The sequence below is a fragment of the Echinops telfairi genome, unplaced genomic scaffold (genome assembly GCF_000313985.2).
Source record: "Echinops telfairi isolate 266 unplaced genomic scaffold, ASM31398v2 ScPeMD7_7410;HRSCAF=8448, whole genome shotgun sequence".
Lineage (NCBI taxonomy): Eukaryota > Metazoa > Chordata > Mammalia > Afrosoricida > Tenrecidae > Echinops > Echinops telfairi.
In genome coordinates this window covers 25052238-25076029 of record NW_022111310.1, presented here as the reverse complement: position 1 = coordinate 25076029, position 23792 = coordinate 25052238, and the positions used below count along the sequence as shown (strand labels likewise).

Sequence of the window (23792 nt, the reverse complement as noted above, 5' to 3'; positions counted from 1 at the left end):
TGTCTTCAGTGATCCGTTCGACACCCCGTGATCACACAGGTTGATATGTTGTTCCATGTGGGCTTTGTTGCTTCTGAGCTAGAGAACTGCTGTTTCATAACATCATATCACTATTACATAATATAAAAGTATTAATCAAATCGCCCTAATTATCCCTACTTAGCACTTTTTAAAAAATCAAGATGAAACACTCCCTAACCCTTTTTTGCACTTTTCCTGCTATTAAAATTATTTTTGAAATCATTTTATTGGGGGCTCTACAACTCTTATCACAATCCATACATCCATCCATTGTTACTAAGATTTTTGAAGGGAGAATGTACAGCCTTCACTTTGGATCTGTGTGCTTCCTCTTGATTGGATGCAGGTTAAACCTTTTATAGGTGAGCTTTACTTGCAGGACTTCAGTTCTTGAGACACATGATGCTAGTTTGTCCTGTCATTGGCAAGGTTAAATCCATTCTCGATGAGAGGTGGGGGCTGCTAAAAGTCTAAATTGTGGAGGTACTTTTTTCCTTTTGTAATTTCCATGCCATTGATGGGGCCATATATTGAGACTGTATGGATGCCGTGTTCTCCATGATCCTCGAACCAGTTCTTTTAGCCCTGCTGATTCTTACTGAAGAGACTGTATAATGGGGACTTTGTTATTCTTTGGGCATCCTGGTCAGTGTAGTGGTTAAAACACTGGTCAGTGTTGTGAATGCACCAAGTGCTCTGTGGGAGATTGATGTAGCAAGCAGTCTGCTTCGGAAAGATGACAGCCTTGGGAGCACTGTGGGGCCGTTTTGTTTGCCCTGTAGGGTCTTTGTGAGTCAGAATGACTTGAGCCTGATTATCAACAGGTTTTGCGTTTCTTGTTATTTTAGAAGATTCCTGCTGGTGTAGGCGTTAAGGGCTTGGCTGCTAATGGAAAGGTTAGTAGTTTGAACCCACCAGTGGCTCCTTGAGTGACGAGACCTGGTGATCTGCTCTCATCAAGATGACAGTCCCGGAAATGCCACGGAGCACTTTTACCGTTGTTCTGTAAGGTTACAAATGGGTTGTAATCCGCTTGATGGAAAACATTAACAACAACATTATTCTTTTGCTTTTATTAATTTGATTTCTTTTGTAACAAAAGCTCCCGTTTTCCTTTCCTATTTACTTATCAAGGCAAATTCTTTTTGTGTGTGTGTGCCTTTTTTGATCCCATTCTTTTAAAAATCATTTTATTGGGGGCTTGTACAACTCTCATCACAATCCATCCATCCATCATTGTGTCAAGCACATTTGTACATTTGTTGTCATCATCATTCTCAAAACATTTTCTTTCTACTTGAGCCCTTAGTGTCAGCTCCTCATTTCCCCCCTCCCTTCCCGCCCCCCAGTGAATTCTTCTCCCCCCCCGCCCCCAGTCATCATTCATTCTTATCATCATTTATTTTGATGCTTAAAATTGTCCCAAATTTGTTTAGTGAAAACCACTCATCAATTTCTCGGGGTTGGTACCATTTCAACGAAGAGAAGCTTTCTCTGAGATTTACCAGTTGAGTCCCTCTGGAACCCTCGGAGCTGGGGACCCTCTGGTGTACTCCACTGGCTTTAGCTAACCCTCCTGTGCTTCTGTTCCAGCAAATCACTGAATTGAAGAAAGAAAACTTTAACCTAAAACTCCGCATATATTTCCTTGAGGAAAGGATGCAACAGGAGTTTGATGGCCCCATGGAACATGTCTACAAAACGGTGAGTGGTCGGTCTGCTGCTCACTACTTGCTCCTGAGCTTTTTCCTCTGAGAGCTCCCCAGCAGAAAAGTGATGCGTGTTTGTCCTCGTGATCTGCGTGAACAGGTAGGGTGCTTTCATTCCCGTGAGTGGTTCTCAGGGAGCATACCGACACTGGGATGACCTGAATATAAGCAAGGGGGCACAATGCTACCCTTAAAGGAGCCATGCTCTCTCTCTTTCTCCCTCTAAAATCTATATTCTAAGTTAGCCATTTTTGCCTCAGTATCTTTTTTGGGTAAGTTACTTATTGCTAGGACAAATATAGTAGAATGGCAGGGTGGCTTTGGAATTGAATACTAAGGTCACTGACTAACTTCTCTAACTTTAAACAGGTCATTTCACTTCTCTGGGCTTCCTTTTGAGTCAAGGAACAATCATTACTTCAGAGGGTTGTTTGTGTGGCTTAAGATGAAATGACAGATGAAAAGCCCCCCTCCTCACCAGCACATAGTCGATGCTTGACAAAGATCACCATCGCCTTACTGAGGCTATCTTTGGCTGCCCAAAGTGAAGATTGTCAGTTTTCCTGTGATGTGACTATTCTGCATTCGTTGAGTGTTGCTTCTAACTGTAAAAAAAAAAAAAAATCTATTCCCTTCTGATGTCTTGACCTGGAGGTTTCTGCTTGAAAACAAGCCTGGGTTCCGAAAGTTGAAAAAAGAACTTGGCTTTTTTGAACAGACATGAATACAAACAATAGTTCAGTGTCCGTTTCTTAGCTTTCTCCAGCAGATTAGCCCATGGTCTGGGAATGATTCAGTCTTTTCTGAAGTTTGCACCAGTGGAAACTTTTTAAGGAGGAGAAAGAACTCCGCAAGTTTCAGCAGATGAACTTCAGTTGACTTGTCTTGAAGAGGGATTGTGCTCTACTTCTGAGCCTTTCTAGAATTGAAAAGCTCCCTTGTCCCTGAGACTCCCCCCTTCCTCCCCCCCCCGTCCACAGTGTGGTGGTGGAAAGATTATGAGGATGTTTTCTGGATAGGCTTGGAGATGTGACGTAATACCAATAGCCTGCAGTATTGGGGATGTGAGTATGGGGACAGGTGTCTCCGAGCTTGTGTCAGGCCCCTTGTTCTTGCCATTTGTACGCTCCTTTCCTTACTTTAATTCTCAAAACAGCCCTGGGTAGCGAGATGTCTTCATCTTACAGGAGCGAAACTGCCGTGCAGGGAAGGTCAGTCACTAGTTTGATGCCATTCAGCGAGTGTCTGAGGTGCGCTTTGAAACTGGACCTGCCTCCGCATGACACCAGGATGCTCCAGCCCTTCTTTCCCCCATCCACTAGATGAGCTCACTTAATTGCATTTCTTTTACAGTTTGTGTTTTTGGGTAGGTACACGTGGTGTATAAAGCATATACTGGAACAGGCTCTTCCACCCTCGTCCCTTTTCCCCCCAGACTTAATGAATGGTGCTCATCTTTTATGCAGAGAAATGTTACGAATATGCACAGGCATGTGTGGGAGTTTGAATATGTGTGTAAACCTTTTTTAAAAAAACCCTAAGTGTAAGCATATTATTTATTCACTTCTGCATCATGCCTTTTTTTACCTAAGAATATATCTTTTCCCTCCCGCAAAACCATTTTATTGGGAGCTAATACAGATATCCTAAGAATATATCTAGCATGTCTGCTCTTACTAATTTGAGAACTTTCTCATTCTGTTTGTATAGCTACATAATACTCCATTTTGTCCTTGAAAGGCACCCAGGGTTTTTATTTGGAATTGACGATCAGCATGTATGTAAGTTTATAGCTTGAGATACTTGAGTTGAGAAAAGGAGTCTGGGTACATTAGCTAGTTGGCTTTATCCGAAAGGAGCATCCTCAAAGTGCATCAGCAGAGGCCTAGGAAGCTGCTGCCCTTCTGACAGCACGAAGCACGTCTCCGCTGTGTGCAGAGTGTCTGCAGTTTTCCCGAAACCATGGTTGACGATATTGTGCGTTGCCGCTGAGTGTCCTTCATGCAGAGAAGTTCCTTCTAGAAAACATTTGTGCTCAGAGCTGCAGTCTTCAGTTCCCGCTGTGTGACAACTGCGTCCTAGACACTTGCCGTTGGTGCCCTCCTTCAGTCAGGACAGCACCCATGCAGGTGCATGGGGTGTTTTTCGTTTGCTAGTGGAGGACTGCAATGAGACCACTGTTCCGAGCCCCACCCCACCCCCCACTTGTGTTCCGAGCACAGTTACAGGCCACACTTCCAGCGTCTTACGTGGCACCTGCATAAAGCGGGGTCTGTGCCTGTCTTGCCTGGCTGGCACAGGGTCCTCAGTGCTTACCTCACACTGTGCCTGGCATGTCATGGGCACTTGGTGGAAACTGTCTGAAGTCGAGTGACTACGTGAACAGCTGTGGATTTACAACGGTAGCCAGCTGATAGATAATCGAGGCAGGAGTTGATCTCCCATCCTTTTGCTCTGGAAGCCCAGCACCTCCCTGTTACATTTCTTCTCATCCCCGAACTCATCCTCCAGGCGTGCCTGGCAGAAAGGAAACACCTCCTCTCCTGTTATAGAGTTTACTTTGAAGATTTTTTGGGTGTGAATGTTACTTCTCTTTACACTGACACACATGCATTATGGAGGAGAATGTAATGCTGATGTAAATTAGTGAAATAAAACAGGAGCGATGTCCGAAGAATCTTGACATTAGGGCAGTCCTCTGCAAAGTATGCCCCCAGACTCCTTATCTCTGCTTGCAGGCCCCTGCTGCAGCTCTGTTTGGGTACACTTGTGGACTGGTTGAGAAGCCACCACTGACTGCTCTTCTGTCCCAGGCTGCCATCCAGTTGCCAAAGAGGGCTTTCAAGGCTGCTCTGAGTTGCTAGCCTCAGGCCGAGTACCTACCTTTGTTCCGATCAATTAGAAGGGAAGTGGTTGTAGTGCGGTGAGGTCTCTCAAAGACAGCTTGCCCTGGGGGGTGGGGGTGGGTTGTGGCTTTTGTACATGCATGCCCTGAAATCTCACCCCGAAGCTAGACAGGCCACCACATGTTTCTTTTTTTGTAAGTAGTGCTCCCACTGCAACTACCACCACGTGATCGATTGTAAACCACCAGAAGTAATTGCCTTGAATGGGTAAAGCAAACTGCAGAATTGCTTATCAATTTGCTTGGCGGAGGGCAAACAATTTTTAAATCAGTCTCACTTGTATGACATTTATGCCTTGATGTTTGAATACTCTAGCTGTTAGAAGCTTAGAACATTTACATAATTGTTGCACGTCTTGAGACATACAGGGTTTTCTTTTGAGACCACCAGTGTTCAAGAATCCCCCTTCCTGTGCCCTGAGGCTAACGAGGTTCTGACTCTCACATCTGCCTCTTGGAAGCCTGGCCTGGTCCTCAATCCGGGAGAAAGCTGTTTCCCCCACTCAATCACTCTCCCCATTGACATGGTCCTGTATTTCTCACGCCTTTTCTTTTCTTTCCTATTCTGCCGGAAGAACATTGAGCTCAAGGTGGAAGTAGAAAGTCTGAAGCGGGAGCTGCAGGAGCGAGAGCAGCTGCTCATCAAAGCCTCGTGAGTACCTGCTATCCCCAGCCTGTCGGTGGCCTGTGCATATCGCCCCCCCACCCCACCCCTCGCACCCCCCTCCATCCCCCTGGGTTGGTAACAGACCCCTGCGCCTTCCTCAGCCGTTTATCTGAGGGCACGGCACCCAAGTCAGTTTGGGTTTTAATTTAAGGACTTAATTTTCAGTCAACTTTTAAATTAAATACTTAAAATGAATCGGTCTTAGAGACACAGTGTGATAAATTTTCATAAAACAAACACCCCGTTCAGATTTGGAAGAATGCTACCCACCTCTCAGAAGCTTCCCCTCATGCTTCCAGAACTTTCCCTTCTCCTTCGCAGCTCTGCCACCACGGCTTCATTTTGTCTGTTCGTAAACTTCACGTGAAGGGGTTCCTACCCACTGCCCTCTTTGCTCAGCAATGCGTTCCTGAGAGGCACCCATGTTGCTTTGTGCACCCGGAGTTCACTGCCTTCTCTGTGCTGCAAAAGCCTTCGCAGGCTCCCAGGGGTGTGCAGGGTGGGACTGCACCCTGACGGGCTCCTTTGTTTTTCATTTGTTTTATGTAGCAGGCTCCTCCATAACACTTTGCTTCCTAGAGGGCTTGGTGCTGTTGCTTGGAACCACGTGAAAACTATGATTCTTTACTAATTAGTTCAATATTCTTTGCGTATTTATTGACCAACAAGCACAGTTCTGCAAATATAACTGATGAGTCATTTGGTAGTCATTCATTCTTAAACATCTATTGTGTCTTTACTTGTGCCGTGGACTCAGGAGATGAGAGAGCTTGTCCCTTTCCTCCGAGAGCTCATCAGAGGCTGGTGAACTGTCCCGCACACCTGTAAAGAGTGTCGTGGAGGTCCTGTGATAGGTGACCCTTGTAAGCAAAGGTACTGAGTTTTGCCTGGTGAGAGTGGAATAAGACTTCCCAAGGATCTCTTCTCCAGGGGAACGTCTATGATTCTTATCAGAAGGGAGTGGGCTGTACTTAGGGTGGGGCGGACAATAAGGCCTGATTGCTTCCTGGCAGAAAACTTCCAGCGTATACTAAGCAACCATGAGCTTGTAAGAAGCATCTTAAGATTGATATCATTACCGGGGACATTGTGGGGATAACATTCAGTTAGGAGAATGTGACTGGGACTCATCTCCAGCTCATGAACGTGAAGACCTTCTTCCACCAGACTCTTCCTCCTGACTCTTAATTATGAGCAGAGAGGATTTGTCCGCATGCACTCGCTCCCTGGTTCTCAGTTTCCCACCATGGAGGTGAGTAGATGGATCACACAGACATTACAAAGCACCAGGAACTCGGTGAAGGGAGAGAAAGGAGATGTCATAGGGAACGCCTCGGCCTGGGGGTGAGGCTCCTGGAGATCATTAGCAATGTTGAGTCTCTCCACCTCTTTATCCTAAACCCAGTTCATGCTCACTCAAAATGTGCCCAGTCCTGTGCTCTGGCCTTGTCCTGTAAGACCCCTTCCCCTTCCTCTTCCCCTTCCCCTTCCCCTTCCCCTTCCCCTTCCCCTTCCCCCCCTCCTCCTCTTCCAGCCCAAATGCCTTTCCTATGACCTACTCTCTCCTGCAGGCTCCTGTTGAATCACCAGTGGTTTCCTCTAGCCCTTGTCCGTCTCTTCACAAGCCTCATTATGATGGCTTATGATGACAATCACACGTTTGTGGCACTTTCCAGTTTCTAAAACACGTTATTTGTAAAAGAAGCCCCACCATCATCCAGGGAGACAGACAAATGCCATGGGATTATTTTTATTTTTTAGAGGAGATCATTTTAGGCTTGTAGAAGAGAAGGGGCAGCTAGAAAGATGCAGGGCTGAGATTGAAACTCAGGTCTCTGATTTCTAGTCCAGTGCTAGCACTTTGTGATTCTCATTTCTCCAACATGACTGTAAATCCCCCGAGGCCAAGATGCATAGCCTCTGGCACTGGGTCTGGCTCTGTGGCCTCTTGGCTTTGGTTTCCCTCTGTTAGAAGCAATCTCAATACCTTCTCTTCAGGGCCATTATGTGTATTTCTTAACTCAGAAATTGCCACAAGTCAAGTCTGACTCACAGTGATCCAGTGGGACTGAGTAGTCAGTACTTGCACAGTAGCTACCACCTGTGTGCTAAATGATCCTTTCCCTTTTCCCTTAACTACTTAGGGCTATCTAAGGCTATATGTGTGGCAAATACTTGTTGATGGAAAATACCTTTAAAAATTCAGTGCCTCAAGGTTCAGTGATTTTTGGGGGTGGGGTGGGGTGAAGGAGTGGAAAAGATTGATCTTATTACAGGGGAAACCCCTGCCTTTGAATAATGGTGATTGGAATGGAAAGAATCAAGAACAAAACTTTTAGGGCTAAAATGAGTAGTAAGGGTTGTGTTTCTAGAATGCACTTGTATTGGGTGGGAAGCCAGATTAGCCCCATTTATCAGGTCTTTGCCAACCCTGCTACTCTGTTGGCCAGCTCAGGTCCCACAAGGACAGAATGGTTAAAGGACTGACCCTGCTTGGCTTGGCCCATAACATCTTTTATTGCGTTTGTAAGAGCTTTGTGAGGCACCAGTCTTCCCATTTAACTGAAGCGAAAACTGAGGCTTACGGGAGCGGGCAACTTGCCCAAGCTGGTAAAGAGCTGGGGCTGGACCCCAGCCTAATCTGGTTCGAGGCCCTACTCTGCCATGCTGTGAAGTAAACATATATGATTCCTGGCTTTCTGTGGTTGTATTTATCAGTTACAATAAGGGGGTGTGAAAAATAAAAGTAGTCATTGTTGAGAATAAATTTTATCTTTGTGGCTTTGAAACACAAACAAAAATAATAATTCCATTAGGAGAGGAAAATTGCACCATACTGCTGAGTATAAATTTTATTGCTACAGGAACTGTAAAATACAAAGATGATAAATGAAAAGTTGGAACATTTATGATTGGGAATATATTTTATTGGTATAACTAAAGCACAAACTGAATCATACCAGTACTTGTTAACAATTGTAGCCAGTCTCTTGGCAGTATACCTGACTCCTGCTGCAGGAAGAAGGTTATATTTGGGCAGTGAGCATGTTTGCGCCTCTGGTGTTTCTGAGGGCCGGGTAGTGGAGGTGAGCCATTGCATAAAGAAGGCTCTGGAAAGTGCGCCGGCTCAGACATTCAGAGCTGGCAAACAGCCTGGACCCATGATTCTGCCAGACACGCCCCTTGTCTGGTGATAGGAATCAGGGTGGATCACAGCAAGTTGCAGGCAGTACTGATGAAGGAATGAACTGGGAGAGCCTGGGACTGAGGGTCTGTAATAGCGTCAATCAGGAAGTAGCAGTGATGGCCTTGGTCAGGCCAGTGGGTGCTCTGCCCAGCTCAGCGCTCAGCTGAGGGGCAGAATGAGGCCACTGGCAGCCTCACAGCAGGCCTCTGGCTGCAGTCGCCCGTGCTTGGACAGGGAGGAGGCAGGGCTGTGGGGGCCCAGGGCTGGCTCCATGGGCATTAGCACATTTCAGTCTGAGAGGTAGTCCGTCCTCTCAGTCGCCAGGTGAGGACACCGAGGTGGAAGAGACACGTGTCGAGGTGGGTACCTGAGCCAGAGTGACTCAGGACACCGCACGTAGATCTGCCCAGAGCTGGTCATGCTTCTTTCTATGATTCACGTGGAATTCCATTAGGGTGATTTCATGACATGGGGCATTTCTGGGTACCAAGAAAAAGAGGATGTGAATAACGTCTTTGTTTGCTGGCGACTTGTGTGGTGTGTGAGGCTCGGACAACCAACGTGGCCCTAGTCTAGACTTTGCATTGTTCTCAAGAAAAAATGCGCTTGGCTTGTACATGTGAATCTCTAATCACATGGCTCTTGGCTGGAAAAATGTGTCGAGCCCTAAAATAGGGTGTTGGGAAGCTGGTGGTGGAGAGATTTGTTCTGTGGCTGTTTTTTCTGAGAATCCAGCGTTAGGGGGAGCCATTTCCCAGCTGATTCTATCTTTTGGAATCCTGCAATCATTTTAGAAATCTGCTGGGAGCAGCACAGAGTACGTGTCTCACAAATTCATGCTTAACACAGTTTTTCTTTCGGGGAAAACCAGAATGAGCGGCCCCGGTGCCTGTGGTCTCACATCTGAGTTTGCTGTGCCACCCCGAGGCCGGAGACTCTGCTGTGGTGGCACCCCGCCGTGAACTCTGGCACTTGATGTTAGTGTGACCTGGGTGGTGAGCCGCTCTCCTAGCTTTCTCTCCTAAGTGTAGCCAGTGCTCCAGCAGATGGACAGTGCGGGCTTGAACACACGGCCCCTGCAGCGTGGTGGCAGAAGGTGGAAGCACACAGACACCGAGTCCCTCAGATCCCCTGGGGTGCTACCTCTGTGCATCTTGGCGCACTGCGCCTGTGCCCCGCCTCTCCCTCACCACCAGCGGAAATGCTCTTTGCTGGAAGCCTTCCGGGAGCTCTGTCAAGTCTTACAAGCGCACTTACCTTTTGACCTGGCATTTCCATTTCTGGGAATGGATCCTAAGGCAATCACTGGATAATATCTCTGCCAGAATGTTTTGTTTTTTCTCTCTCTAAATTATAGCGTTGCTTATAATAATGAACAGTGACACGAGCATTTATTGTTTATTGTCTGTACTAGGCACTTAGAGCTTCTTAAGCATTGTCTGAGATGGGTAAAACCAGAAGCAATCTAAAGGTTTTCAGCAGGCCATTGGTTTAATGAATTATCACCTATTTCTCATACAGTGGATTCCTACCTAGCCCTGTAAAGGGATGGATTAGATTGATACGTGCTGACACACAGGGATGTTCATGGTGGTGGGTGTGTCTGTGGTCACGCCTGTAGCACAGACTGGAAGGGCCCCAAAGCGTGGCCGGGGCTGCAGTCTTGCCAGGGCAGCATCTTGTCCTTTCTCCTGTGGAGCAGTGGGTCGAGCGTGCTTCCCCATGTGCTTCCCGAATAAACCCGATGACAGATGCACCTGGGGTGCTCGATTTTTGTAGATAATATCTGGAAGGACATATAGTAAAATGTTAACATATATCTTTATGTAACGAGATTATGAATGGATTCTGTTGTCTTTTATCTTGGTTTTTGAACAGCAAAAGTTCATTTAAGAATCAATAATAACAGCCTAATAAATAAAATAACACTCCGTCGGAGTACTGGCTGGCACACAGTCGTCTCTGTGGGGCTGTTGAAACTGCCGTCTGACTGTCCACATGTGCGGTTTTTATCTTTGCCTCTCTTTGCAGCAAAGTCGTTGAGAGCTTAGCCGAAGGGGGTAGCTCTGAAATCCAGCGGGTGAAGGAGGAGGCTCAGAAGAAGGTGCAGCAGGTGGAAGATCGCCTGACCAAGAGGATCCTCCTTTTAGAAGAGGCAAGTCTGGAGACCCCGAGGAACAATGCAGTTCTACTGGAGGATTAGCAACCGGGTGGGCGGGATTTGGTTCCTGTTTTCATAAACGGTTGGGCTTTGAGCGGAACTCACAGTCTGAGTTCCAAGCCCCATTCTGGTCATGGTTCATGTGTGATTTGGAACCCTTAACGCCCTGCTAAGTGGCCGATTGTCCAGGTCCTATCAAGGAGGAAGCTCTGAGGTAAGGAAAGGAAGTGCCCAATTCACAGCTGGCCTGAGACCTGTGACAGCTGACTGCAGCCCACGCTCTTCCATCCACCCCCTTCCCATTCAGGGGTGATCTCATTTAGTCCTTTTACAGAACAGAACGGAGGCACAGAAGAGGGGAACGACTTAGCTGCCGTCAACCAAACCTGAACCAGAGTCCCTGACTTACTAGCCATTGTTTGCCTATCCAAGGAGTCCTGGTGGGACAGTGGGTTAAGCATTGGGCGCCTCACTGAAAAGTCAGTGCTTTGAATCCAGCAAGCCACTCTGTAAGAGAAAGATGCGGCAGTCTGCTTCTGTAAAGATGTGGTAGAGCCTTGGAAACCTGATGAGGCAAGTTCTCTCTGTCCTGTAGGGTGGCTCTGAGTTTACATCAGCTCGGTGGCTGTGGGTTTGGGGCTTGGCTTGCCTACCCAACCCAAGCCCTTCCTCAGTATCCAGCCTCCATCCAAGCGTTCAACCAATCCTTAATGAACGCCTTTTCTCTCAGTGCTCTTGGGGTTAGCTCCTTTCACTGCTTGTTCTCAGTTCTGTGTCTGCTCCACTTGTTTTGGAGGCAGGGTGTTTCCATGCTCAGAGAACCCTTTGTGTCTTCCAGAGGTTGAAAGGTTTGCTCCAGTTGAAGCTCAGCCGATACTAATAGCAGGTAGTCCTCAAGAGGTGTCTGTTCTGACTGCCCCACTGTAAGTTTGTGCTGATAGAAGTTGAACACCTCAGTTTCTTTCTTTCTTTAGTACTTATCAATGGCTCTTATTATCGGTATCTTTATAAGTCTGATCTTTGTTTCTTTTTGGGGGTAAGAAACATTACATGTAAACTTATAGGTCTTTTTTCATATATACGTAAAAATACAGAAATCGTAAACTTTTGTTCTGATGATGAAACAGTTAGGTGATATTGACATGTGGGTAGTTGCAGCAATAGTTAGGTTCTGGCTCACCTGGATGATCCCTGGGAAAACGGGCATGGTGTCTCTAGTCAGTTACTGAGCATCACCGGGCTACTTCTATTCTTTCTTCCTGAACCTGCCATTTGACTTTCGTATAGCAATCAGTGTTTGAGTCCTTGTTTCCAAACAAAAGCTCCTGGTTGAGTTTAGAAAACTTAATCTACATGGTGGTGTTCTGAACAGTAAATCATAAAATCGAACTTCTATGCATGAACATCTGAGAGTGATAACATTAGCACACCACGTAGCGCAGCCAGCCATCTGTGGTGTATGCGTTACTAATGATAGGGTGCTAGGGAAAAAAACCCAGCCCCAACCCAAACTGGATGACCCTAAGTGTGATTCGTTGTAATTTTGAATATACTGTGAATTGGGGTCAACTTATCTTTGATTCTTGCTCTACTTTATAAATAAAGGAGCTTTCTTTATATCATCTTTGGTCTTGACCCAACCCTGCAAACATCTGTGGGTGGTGAGTAACTTTTGTGCTTTATTTTTCAGTCATGACAGTCTTCCTTCTGCCCCGTGTGGGGAAGGGAACGTGTGTGTAAATCGGAAGCTCACTGGGTAGTGGAGGAGACTCAGGTTCAGACAGGGAGAAGGACTTAGTCTACGTCAGTGGTTCTCAGCCTTCCTCACGCTGCGACCCTTTCATACAGTTCCTCATGTGGTGGTGACCCCCAACCATAACATTATTTTCGTTGCTACTTCATAGCTGTCATTTTGCTACTCTTTTTTTTTCCTGGTTTGTCGAAATATTTTGTTTTATTTATCATGTATTGAGGGCTCATACCACTCTTATCACAATCTATACATGCATTAATTGTGGAAAGCATATTTGTATATTTGTTACCCTCATCATTCTTAAAACATTTGCTCTCCAAATTTTGCTACTCTTATGAATCGGGCGACCCCTGTGCAAAGGGTCTTGACTCACAGGTTGAGAACCGCTAGCCTAGGTCATAATGGGTGGAGCTGGGGTCTGAATAAGAGTCTTCGGAGCCCCAATTCTTTCAGATTTTCAGTGAAAATGTGATTGTGAGGCCTTTCAGAGACCTAATCTGTTGGCATATCATCCTTTCCCAGAAAATGCTTCCCAGGGTTTGGAGGGTGTCAGCAGGACAGCCCTGGGTCTGCTGTCGTGGCTGTGGATTTGCTTGCTTTGAGTCTTTGTTTTTTTCTCTGTCTATAAAATAAGGAGGTAATGCCTGTGAACAGTAGTAACAGCAGCAGCAGCCAGCAAGTTATTGAGGCCCTACCCTTTGTTGACTCCTTGTATGCATTGATGTAAGTAGCTAACTCCTCCAGTAAACCTGCATGGCGAAGCATTTTATCGTAGACTTTTAAAAGACCAAAAACAAAACAAACAAACAAAATACATGATAAAACAGGTCCAGAGTGGCTAAGTCACTGGCCCAAGGTCACATAGGCCAAGTAGTCTGGCTGAGGAGCCTGCATTCTTCACTGTTCTATAATCTCTCAGTAGATAACTTTTTCAGGTCAGGTGAGTATCAAGATAACATAAATAAAGCTCCTTGCTCTGAGCCTGACCTTTAGTCAGCCCTCAGTAAAGTACAAGTTCTGATGTTTGTTGTCTCCAAATGTTGGGAGATGATTTTCCCAGCTCCCACTGAGGTGGGCAAGCAAGCCTCTCGGGGAGATGGTGGTGGAGGAGACGCTGACGAGAAGAGAAAGGGCAGGGAGGAGGAGGTAGACATTGATTGTCCTTCTTATTAGGCAGCAGGCAGTTGACAGTATCACAGGTACTATTTGATAGGATGGTGGTTCTCTTTGTTGTATAGATTGGAAAGCTGGAGCTGTATGCTATGACATGTCATAGCATATAGCAAATAAATAGAGTTGGGTTTTGAATCCATTTCAATTTGATGTTATTCTTGTGATGTAATTAGAGGCAGTTGGCTTGAGTAGTTGGAGATTCATATCTACTGCCAGGTCACTTGAAGGAGCCCTGGTGACATAGTGGGTTAAGCTTTGGTACAGTCAGCAGTTCAAATCCACTAGCTGCTCTGTGGGACAAAGATGAGACTTTCTACTCCAATACAGATTTATAGTCTCAGAAACCCACAGAGGCAGTTCTGCTCTGTCCTGTTGGCTCCCTGTGAGTGGGATTTGACTCAGTGGCAGTGAATTTGGCTTTGGTTTGCCAAGCCACTTCCTTGACACCAGGGTCTTTGTCCCCTAGCTAGACACTGCCTGTGTTTTTTTGTTGGGCTCCCTGAGCCCTTAGGAAGGAGAGTCCCCCGCCCGCCCCGCCCATTTTGGTGAAATAGAAAATGTACTTTAGAATTGTGTAGTCATTATCTTAAAAAAAAAAAGCGAGGGGGCAATGGGCTGTGGGATAAATTTGTGTGAAGATTAGGGTGAGTATTTGGAATGTATGCATGTTTAGGTATCGAGAGGCATATTTCTCCTTGTTCTCACTGCAGCTGTAAATATTGATCTGTTTTTTTAAAACCAGAAATAGAGTTCTTCGAGAGTTGAGTCTTTCTCATTGGAAATGCCTATTACTCTTCAGGATACAAGAGGGGAAAATGGCTGGCAAATGTATTTATTACCGATTCTCCCCATGTACAGACCAATTCAAGGCGGAGAAATGCGCTGGAGAAAAAGTCATAAATATTTATGTTTTAATCCAATTTCCTTTCAAAATATTCCCAATTGTACTGAAAAATTGCATCAAATGCATTTAATTTAACTCTAGGATGTGAAAGCCGCCCAAGCAGAACTGGAAACGGCCTTTACAGGAGCAGAAAAGGAGAAGGCGCTTCGGGCGAGCTTGGAAACCAAGCTCTCCGAGATGGAGACGACGCACGCGGGTGACGGGAAGATGGCTCTGGCCCTGCAAGAGAAAGAAAGGTCTGAGTCTCCCTCCTGCGGTCCTCTGCCGCCTGGAGCTGCTCTCCGCTTGCCTTCCCTCCTCTCCTTGTGCTCCTCCAGCCGCTTCCCGGAACCTCCCCACACAGCGAGGTCCAAAGCGAGGGCTAAGTCCGCGTGGCCGCAGTGAGGTAGAATAGTGACACGAGGATGGGAGAGTGACTAGGTAGAAACGCGTGCTGATAATTCCCACTCGGGTCCTAAACTGAGGATACAAGTTTGCTAGAAGCTTCCTGGTAGCCATGGGAAATGGAACAACATTCTTGATGGGCACAGGTTTCACAGTGTCCAAGCAGTACCTCAAGAGCAGCCTAGTGTTCTTGGAATCCTCTTAACGGGCACTTTGAGTGACTGTATTCCCACAATCAGTACGAGGGAACTTGTCTCCTTTAGTTGTGATTTGTTGTTGTTGGGAATATGCACCCATGCAACTGTTTCTACCTGTGCAGTTTAGTGACATCCTTTACATTATGTGGCGTGTTTTAAGACCGGGCTTCTTTTATTTGGCTGAGTAGTATTTCTTTCACCGGACAGTCGGCCCTTTGTGACCATGAGTTCCGGGTGCTCGGATCAAAGCCACTGTGAGGGGAAAGTATTATAGAGTTAGAGCAATGCCTTAAATATCTGTTTACATAGCAGTGAGATTGTGTTCGGTGTTGTCAGTGCACCAGAGGATGTGTGGATGTATAGTCAAGGACGAGGCCATCTTATATAAGAGAGATGAATATATTGGTATGGCGGGCTGTGTTGGAACCAACCGAGGGATGACTGGAGGGACCACAGGTTGTTTAACCACCCAGCTGTTTCCACCTTTAGGCTATTGTGAATGTGCTACCATCTTGAACACTGGTGTGCAAATCTCTTTTGAGTTTTGGCTTTCAAGCCTTTTGGGTACAAAGCAGGAGTGGAATTGCTGGATCACATGCTTGTCCTCTGTTTAGGATTTTTTTTTTTTTTGAGGAGCTTCCAGGTCTCTACAATGTCTGTACCACTTTGCATTCTCACAATCAGTGAATACATGTTCTAGTTTGCCCACACCCTTGCCAATGTTTACTATGTTCTGTCTTTTGCTTTATTTTCATCTTAGTTATCCTAGTGGCCCCCTTGGGTTAGGCATTGGGCTGCTATGGCAAGGCCACTGATTCAACCCCCAGCTGCTCCACAGGAGACACGTGTGCCTGTCTGCCCCCGTGCAGACCTCCAGCCTCATGCTCCATGCAGGCTTGCTCGGAGCCACTGTGGACTCAGTGCAGTGAGTTTGCTGCTTGAATTTTGATGGCTAATGACAGTGAGCATCTTTTCAGGTGTTTGGTAGCCATTTGAATGTCCTCTTTGGTGAAGTGTCCACTCAAGCACTTTGCCCATTTTATGATTGGGTTGTGTACCTTTATGCTGTTAGTTTGTCAAACTCATAGTCATTTTGGTTACTAGATTCTTAAATCAGTTGTATGATTTCTGTGTGTTTACTCAGGAACTGCATTTTCAATTTTTTGATAACATTTTTTGATGAATAAAGCTTTAACAAAGTCTCATTTAATTTGTTTTATCTTTTGCAATTTGTGGTTTGTGCTATTAGATAACTCATCGTTGAAAGCAAGACCTGACAGTGTTGCCTCTGCAGGTTCCAATTATTTAATGGTTTGAGTTTTAGCTTGCAAATTTAGATCCCTAATTCACTTTGGTCATCATATCTTTTCATGTGGGCTAAGGCCCCAGATTAGGGCAAAACAAGGGACCCTAATAAGGCGGACCACATAGGTACAGGGCTCTTTCATGTTCCAGGGAAAATGCTTACGTCATTTAATCCAGAGAAGTGAGTGGGACTGTGTGGACCCTCATGTCTTAAAACTAAACTTTTGCTAAAAACTGCTCAGGAGACAGATGAGGTTTTGTTTTTTTTGTCATGAATGTTACATTTTGAGGCTCTTGGTGGTACAGTGGGTTATGAATTGGGCTGCTAACTGCAAGGACTGCAGTTCAAAACTACCAACCGCTCTGTGGGAGAAAGATGAGGCTTTCTTCTGGGAAGATATACAGTCTTAGAAACCCACAGGGGCAGTTCTGTTCTGTCCTACAGGGTCACCAAGTGTCGATATTGACTCTATGGCAGTGAGCTAGTTGTCTTGTTTTGACAACCTTTAAATGAAAGGTTGGGTTAAAACCTTTGAAGAGCAACGATGGTTTGGATTTTAGTAAAAATTGTCTAAATCCCAGCGACCTGCTTTCTGATTCCTTATGTAGAGGATGCAGACTGTGGCTACTTCTTGGTGGCTGCATTGGCGGGTCCACCATGTGTGTACCTCTGTGGCCGGTTGTCCTGGCTCCCCAGCTGTTCTTCCCTTTACTTCTCTCCTGCTCCCACCTTGTGAGCTTTGAAGCGACTGCTTGTTTATGGTCTGGGAAATCCCAGCATTTAGCATTATGTGAAAGAGGAATAAATAGACCCTGAGCGAGTGGCTGCAGCCTCCTGTTACGGAAGTGCGATAGCTGTGGCGTGTGGAGGGTCTAGCATCGATTTGGTGCTCTGTCATCTTCGCTTTCCTCTGGAAAAGTGAGCTTTTGGCCTTGGTAATCTCAGGATGAGCCAAGGCCCGGGAACTTCCAAGTAGGGTGAGGGAGTGAACCCGGGTTTGGACTGAGGGAGGTGGAGTACCCAGACTTTGAGACTGTGCTTTTCCTTATTTCATGTCTAGGAAGAGACACCTGGAGCTGCCTCCCCTTCTGACAAACTTTTTTTTTTTTGAAGACCATGCCTGGGGACTCTGGACTGTGAGCAATGAGAGAGCTTGGAGCTCATCTCCACGGGAGTCCTTTCTGTTTCCCCTTGCATCTGCCCCAGCTGATCAGCAGGGGTGCTCTTAGGGAGCTTTTTGGTTTGTCTTTAGTGGATGTAAGAAAATGAGACCAGGGACATTACAGGCCCCTGCTGGTAAACTGGTGAGAGAGCTCAGGGACTAGAATGTGGAGGGCAGCCACCGAAGAAGAAAAGACGGTTCCTGGGACCTGTAGAGGACTATGTGCAAGTATAGGAAGAGTCCCTGAGAGATAGACCCTTTGCGGATCGTGACAAGTACTCACCAGTTAGTTGATTGGCTCCACTGGATAGTACCACCACTGGTCTGTCAGTTTGTTGTACTGTGATGGCTTGTGTGTTGCTGTGATGCTGGAGTCTATGTCACTGGTATTTCAAATGCTAGTAGGATCACCCAAAGTGAACGGGTTTCAGCAGAGCTTCCAGACTAAGAAAAAACTGAAGAAGCAATAGGCTTCTGAAGAATTAGCCACTGGAAACCTTATGAATCGCAGTGGAACTTTGCAAGATACTACAAACCTCATGACTAGAAGCAGAACGTTGCCAGAAGAGGAGTCCCTCGGGTGGGAAGGCACTCAAATATGACTGAGGAAGAGCGGCCTCCTCAAAGTAGCGTTGACCGTAATGAGGTGGATGGAGTGAAGGTTTCGGGACTTCATTTATGATGGGGCCCAACTCAAAAGGAGAAGAAATAGCTACAAGCATCTGTTAATTGGAACTTGGACTGTAAGAGGTAGGAGAATTGAAAGTCGGGAAAGATGAAATGGAATGCATAATGATGAATAGCCTAGGCATTAGTGGACTGAGATGGACTGACTGGTGCTGGCCATTTGGAGACAGACAGTTATGGTTGCCTGCATCAGGAATGGCGGGTTTAAGAGGAGCGGCATCACATTCATTGTCAAAAAGGACATTTCAGGATCCATCTTGAAGTACAATGCTACTTGGGATAAGATAATGTCGATCCATTGATAAGGAAATCCAGTCAATACAGCCTGTGTTCTAATGTTTATACCAACCACTAGCTAGCAGATGCAGAAATGAAAGACTATTACCAAAGTCTTCAGTCTGAAATTGAACAACATGCAATCAAGATGCATTGATAATTATTGGCGATTGGGATGCAAAAGTTGGAAACAGAAGATGGAACAGTAGTGTGGAAATATGGCCTTGGTGATAGAAATGAAGCTGGGGATGCCTCATCTTTCTCCCGTGGAAACACTGGTGGGTTTGAACTGCCACCCTTGTGGTTAGCAGCCTAACGTAACCACTATGCCACCAGGACTCCTCCTCCCAAAAAAGGAAGGCCCTTGAAAAAGTGGCTTGTCACAGTGGCTGCAACCATGTGCTCACACATAGGACAATGTGAGGACGGCAGTGTTTCGTCCTGTTGTCATTAGTCCTGTTGTACATAGGGTCTCGAGTTGGAACTGACTGGACAGCAACTAACAACAATGGATCTTATATCCTTTCGTTAATTTATTGAAAAATAAACATTTATTGAAAATCCTACTCAGCTTAATGGTGATTAGAACGTAGGCGGGAGTGTGTGATACATGCGTCAGAATTTGAGCTAGCTGGAAGGGGGTGGAGGAGGGGCCAGAGTGCAAGTATAAAGATGGGTTAAATGCTCAGTTAAGATATGGATTTAGTCTGATTTAAGAGGATTAGGATAGGATTCTTGGAGGAAGTGCTAAGATAAGGAGGACTTCCTGGGCAAAGAAAGGGAAAAAAGGGCATTAGAGGACATTTCCAGATGGAATCCACAGAAATCAAATTGACTACATCTGTGGGAAGAGACGCTGAAAAACCTCAATATCAGCAGCTAAAACCAGGCCAAAGGTTGACTGTGGAACAGATCATCAATTGCTCATATGTAAGTTCAGGATAAAGCTGAAGAACATTTAAAAAAATCCCCACGAGCCACGATATGACCATGAGTCGATCCCATCTGAATTTTGAGGACATTGAACATCAGTGACAAGACTTGATGAGCTGTGGGAGGACGTCAAAACCGTCATCCGTGAAGAAGGCAAAAGGTCATTGAAAAGTCAGGAAAGAAAGGAAAGTTCGAAGTGGATGTCAGAAGAGACTCTGAAATGTGCTCTTAATCAGAGTAACTAAAGCAAATGGAAGAAATGACGAAGTCAAGAGCTGAATAGAAAGTTTCAAAGGGCAGCTCTCGAAGACCGAGCGCAATGTTGTAATGAAATGTGCAGAGACCTAGAATTAGAAAACCCAAAGGGAAGAACATACTCAGCATGCCTTAAACTGAACGACCTCAATAAAAAATTCAAACCTTGACTTGTAATCTTAAAAGATTCTTTGGGCAAAATATTGAATGATTTCATGATAAGAACTGTACAAGCCCCCAGTAAAATGAAGCTGGAAAGAACACACAGAGTTTACTGTATCAGAAAGAACTAGTCAGCATTCCACCATTGCAGGAGGTAGCATATGAACTGGAACAAATGGTGCTGAAGGAAGAGGTTCTTGAGCAATGCAAGCATTAGCAGCCCCCAAAGAAGGCTCCAGTGCGTGATGGAATATCAATTGCAGTGTTTCAGCAAGCTGATGAAGCACTGGAAGCGCTTAACTTGTCTATATGCCAGGAAATTTGGAAGATAGCTACTTGGCCACCTGACTGGACAAGAGCCATATTTGTGCCCATTCCAAAGAAAGGTGACCCAACAGAATGCAGAGCTTGTACAACAATATTATTGCTATCACATGCAAGTAAAATTTTGTTGAAGATCATCCCACAATGGTTGCAGAAGTACACTGCCAGAGGTTCTGGCCAGATTCAGAAGAGGATGTGGAACAAGGGATGTTATTAGTGACGTCAAATGAATCTTGACTGAAAGCAGAGAATACCAGAAAGATGATTACTTGCGTTTTATTGACTATGCAAAGGCATTCGACTGTGTGGACCTTAATAAACTATGGGTAATGTTAAGAGAATGGATATTCCATAACACTTGATGCTGCTCATGTAGAACCCATACATGGTTCAAGAGGCAGTTGTGCAAACAGAACAAGGGACTACTGCATGGTGTAAAATCAGGAAAGGTTTGCATCAGGATTGTATCCTCTGACCAAACTTGTTCAATGTATATTCTGAACAGAGCATCAGAGAAGCTGGCTTATATGAAGAAGAATGTGCATCAGGATTGGAAGAAGGCTATTTAACATGAGAAATGCAGGCAACACAACTTTGCATGCTGAAAGTGAGGAGGACTTAGAAGCACTTGCTGAGGAAGATGAAGGATTGCAGCCTTTAGTGTGGTTTAGGACTCAATGTAAAGAAGACCAAAAGTGGGGAGGGAGGGAGAAAATGAGCAAATTATATTATGGGCTAAAGTAGAGGGCAAATGTTTTGAGATTGATGAGGGCATCAAATGTACATATGTGCTTAACTCAATGGATATATGTATGGACTGTGATAAGAATTGTACGAGCCCTCAATAAAATAAAAAAATAAAAAGACCAACATCCTCACAACTGGGCCAGTAGGTAACATCATGATAAATGGAGAAAAGATTGATGTTGTCTTACTTGGATCCACAATCAGGGCTCATGAAAGCAGCAGTCAAGAGATCAAAGGATGCATTGTATTAGGTCAGTGGTTCTCAACCTTCTTAATGTCACGACCCTTTAATATAGTTCCTCATGTTGTGGTGACCCCCCCAACCATAAAATTATTGTTGTTGCTACTTCATAACTGTCATTTTGCTACTGTTATGAACCAGGCGACCCCTGTGAAAGGGTCGTTTGATCCCCCAAAGGGTCGTGACCCACAGGTTGAGAACCTCTGTTAGGTAAATTCTGTACAAGACCTCTTTAGAATATTGAAAAGCAAGGGTGTTACTTTGATGACTATGGTACGCCTGACCCATGCCATGGTATTTTCCATTACCTCATATGCATGTGAGCATTGGATGTTGAATAGGGAAGACCAAAGAATAATTGATGCATTTGAATTGTGGCTGGCTAAGAATATTCAAAGTACCAAGAACTGCTAAAAGGACAAACCATTCTGTCTTAGAAGAAGGATGGCCAGAATGTTCCTTAGAGGCAAGGGTTGCAAGACTTCGTCTTCCATACTTTGGACATATTGTCAGGAGATACCAGTTCTGGAGAAAGACAGGTACACTGGAGGGCCAGCAAAGAAGAGGAAGGCCCTCAACAAGATAGACTGACACAGTGGTTGCTCAAGCATGGGAACAATTGTGAGGTTGGAGCAGGACTGTGCAGTGTTTTGTTCTGTTGGACACAGGGTCGCTGTGGGTCGGAGTGAATTCGACGACACTTCACACCAGCAGCAGCAATAACAACAACAGGCATTGGAAACTAAAGTTCAAACAAAAGAGGGCAAGACGATGACTAGTGACTGAAAGAAGGCCCTGTTGAGTGGAGTATTGTGTTCTGGGAGGTAGGGAGAGATGAGGAGAGGGAATCTCGAGCAGGTCATGTCAGTCTTGTTGAAGAGTTCGGATTTGGGCCTATAGGAAGCCACTTGATTTAAGGATTACAGAAAAGAAGGCTGGGATGACAGGATTGGTTTTAAATGTAGAAAGACTTCTAGCTGGCCTATGGAACTTTGGCTGCCAGTCCTATGGTGAGTGGATTGTCTGTAGAGTTCGGTAAGGAATTGGTTCTGAAGCTGATACAGAAATCTAGATGAGATGATGGAGAACAGGCAGAGGTATTTAGGAGGTAGATTTGACTTGGGATTGGAGGCCCAGATGAGTGGCTGGATTTGGGAAGAGAGGCTGTAGTGAAACACCCTTATCCAAGTCTGGGCTGGAGGTGGTGATGCAGCTTGTTGGGCTTGGTGGAGAAGAGGGAGGAGGAGGAGAGAGGTTTCTGAATGAATATGGGCAGGGTGATGCTTTCATTTTGGACATCCGAGGTTTGAGGGATCTATGAGCATCTGAGAGCAGGGTCTAGGACAGTGGTTCTCAACCTTCCTGATATGACTCTTTAATACAGCTCCTCATGTGGTGACCCCCAACCATAACATTATTTTCGTTGCTACTTCATAACTGTCATTTTGCTACTGTTATGAATCGGGGACCCCTGTGAAAGGGTCATTTGACCCCCCAAAGGGGTCGCGACCCACAGGTTGAGAACCACTGGTCTAGGAGGTGGTTGGGTATATGAATTAAGGCTTAAGTTAAAGAAGGCGTAGATTCACTAATTTACAACTGAGCATTGCCTTTTGTTGGGTATGTTGAGTTTGGGGAGATGAATACCGTGTCTTGCTTACATGGAGTTCCCAATGTAGGGGAGGGGAGAAATAATACATTGTGAATAGTGCTATAGTCTAATAAAATCTGGGCTTTGTGTTTTGACAAAAGAAAGGGAGTGATCAGCTTTGCTTGGGTGTAGGCCAGGGCAGGTTTATCAAAGGAGGAGACCTGAGGGTGGGGATGAGGAAACCCAGTCAAGCAGAGAGACCAGCACATGGAAAAAGATGGAACCTGGTACATTTCAAGGTAATCCTCACGGTCACTGGTCCCTATTAGCACAGGCCACAGAAGCTGAGCCTTTCATCCTTGCAGAAAAGGAACTTTGGGAAAGGTTATTGTTTATTGAGTACATAACTGAGCTCCATGGCCTTGTTAAAACTTGTTCCTGGGATTTCCCTTGACCTAGGTCTGGCCTTACCTGGGTAGGCACAGGAACTTGATGTGTATTTTGAATACATCTATCTGTCAGAGGTAGACATACCTCTACCACACTCCCAGAGACCAATGCAACAGCTAGATGCCCACTTCAGTTCTTGTTTTTGACTCTCTGTGTGTTAGAACTCTCCTCCAACTAGGATCAGTAAGTTCCCTCCCTGAAGGCAGGCCCACCTAGGACCCGACCAGAGATTAAGGTTAGTTGCCAAGTACTGAAAGGGAGCAGGGGTCTTGGTTATCCCTTGGCGAGATGGACCCCGATCTGCCACACGATTGGCTGATGACATGTTGAACCCTTAGGGCCCTGGGTTCCCCTTGGATAGCCACTGCCAGTGTCTGTCTGGGTGTCCACCACCTGAAGCCCTGGTGGTGGAGTGGTTATGAGTTGGGCTGCTGACTGCAAGGTCCGCAGTTGGAAATAACCAGCTGCTCCGAGGTAACAAGATGGGGCTTTTTACTCCGAAACCCACAGGGGCAGTTCTTCCTTGCCTTGTAGGGTGGCTATGAGTTGGCATTGACTTGGTGGCAATGAGTTTTTTTTGTTTTTGTTTTTTTTTAA

General features: G+C 45.6%; 1 protein-coding gene across 5 annotated transcripts in view; it reads left to right on the top strand.

Annotated features, from left to right (window-relative positions):
• CDK5RAP2 (CDK5 regulatory subunit associated protein 2) overlaps nucleotides 1-23792 on the top strand; it is a 209163-nt gene that overhangs the window by 34284 nt on the left and 151087 nt on the right. For all 5 annotated transcript variants that reach the window (XR_006680712.1, XM_045296558.1, XM_045296557.1 and 2 more), the window contains exons 3-6: nucleotides 1615-1725; nucleotides 5211-5287; nucleotides 10521-10644; nucleotides 14562-14716. Coding sequence is in view for 4 of the 5 variants with exons in the window: in XM_045296558.1 (XP_045152493.1) it covers nucleotides 1615-1725; nucleotides 5211-5287; nucleotides 10521-10644; nucleotides 14562-14716 (467 nt within the window). In the remaining variant the exon portion in view is untranslated. The remainder of the gene's footprint in view (nucleotides 1-1614; nucleotides 1726-5210; nucleotides 5288-10520; nucleotides 10645-14561; nucleotides 14717-23792) is intronic.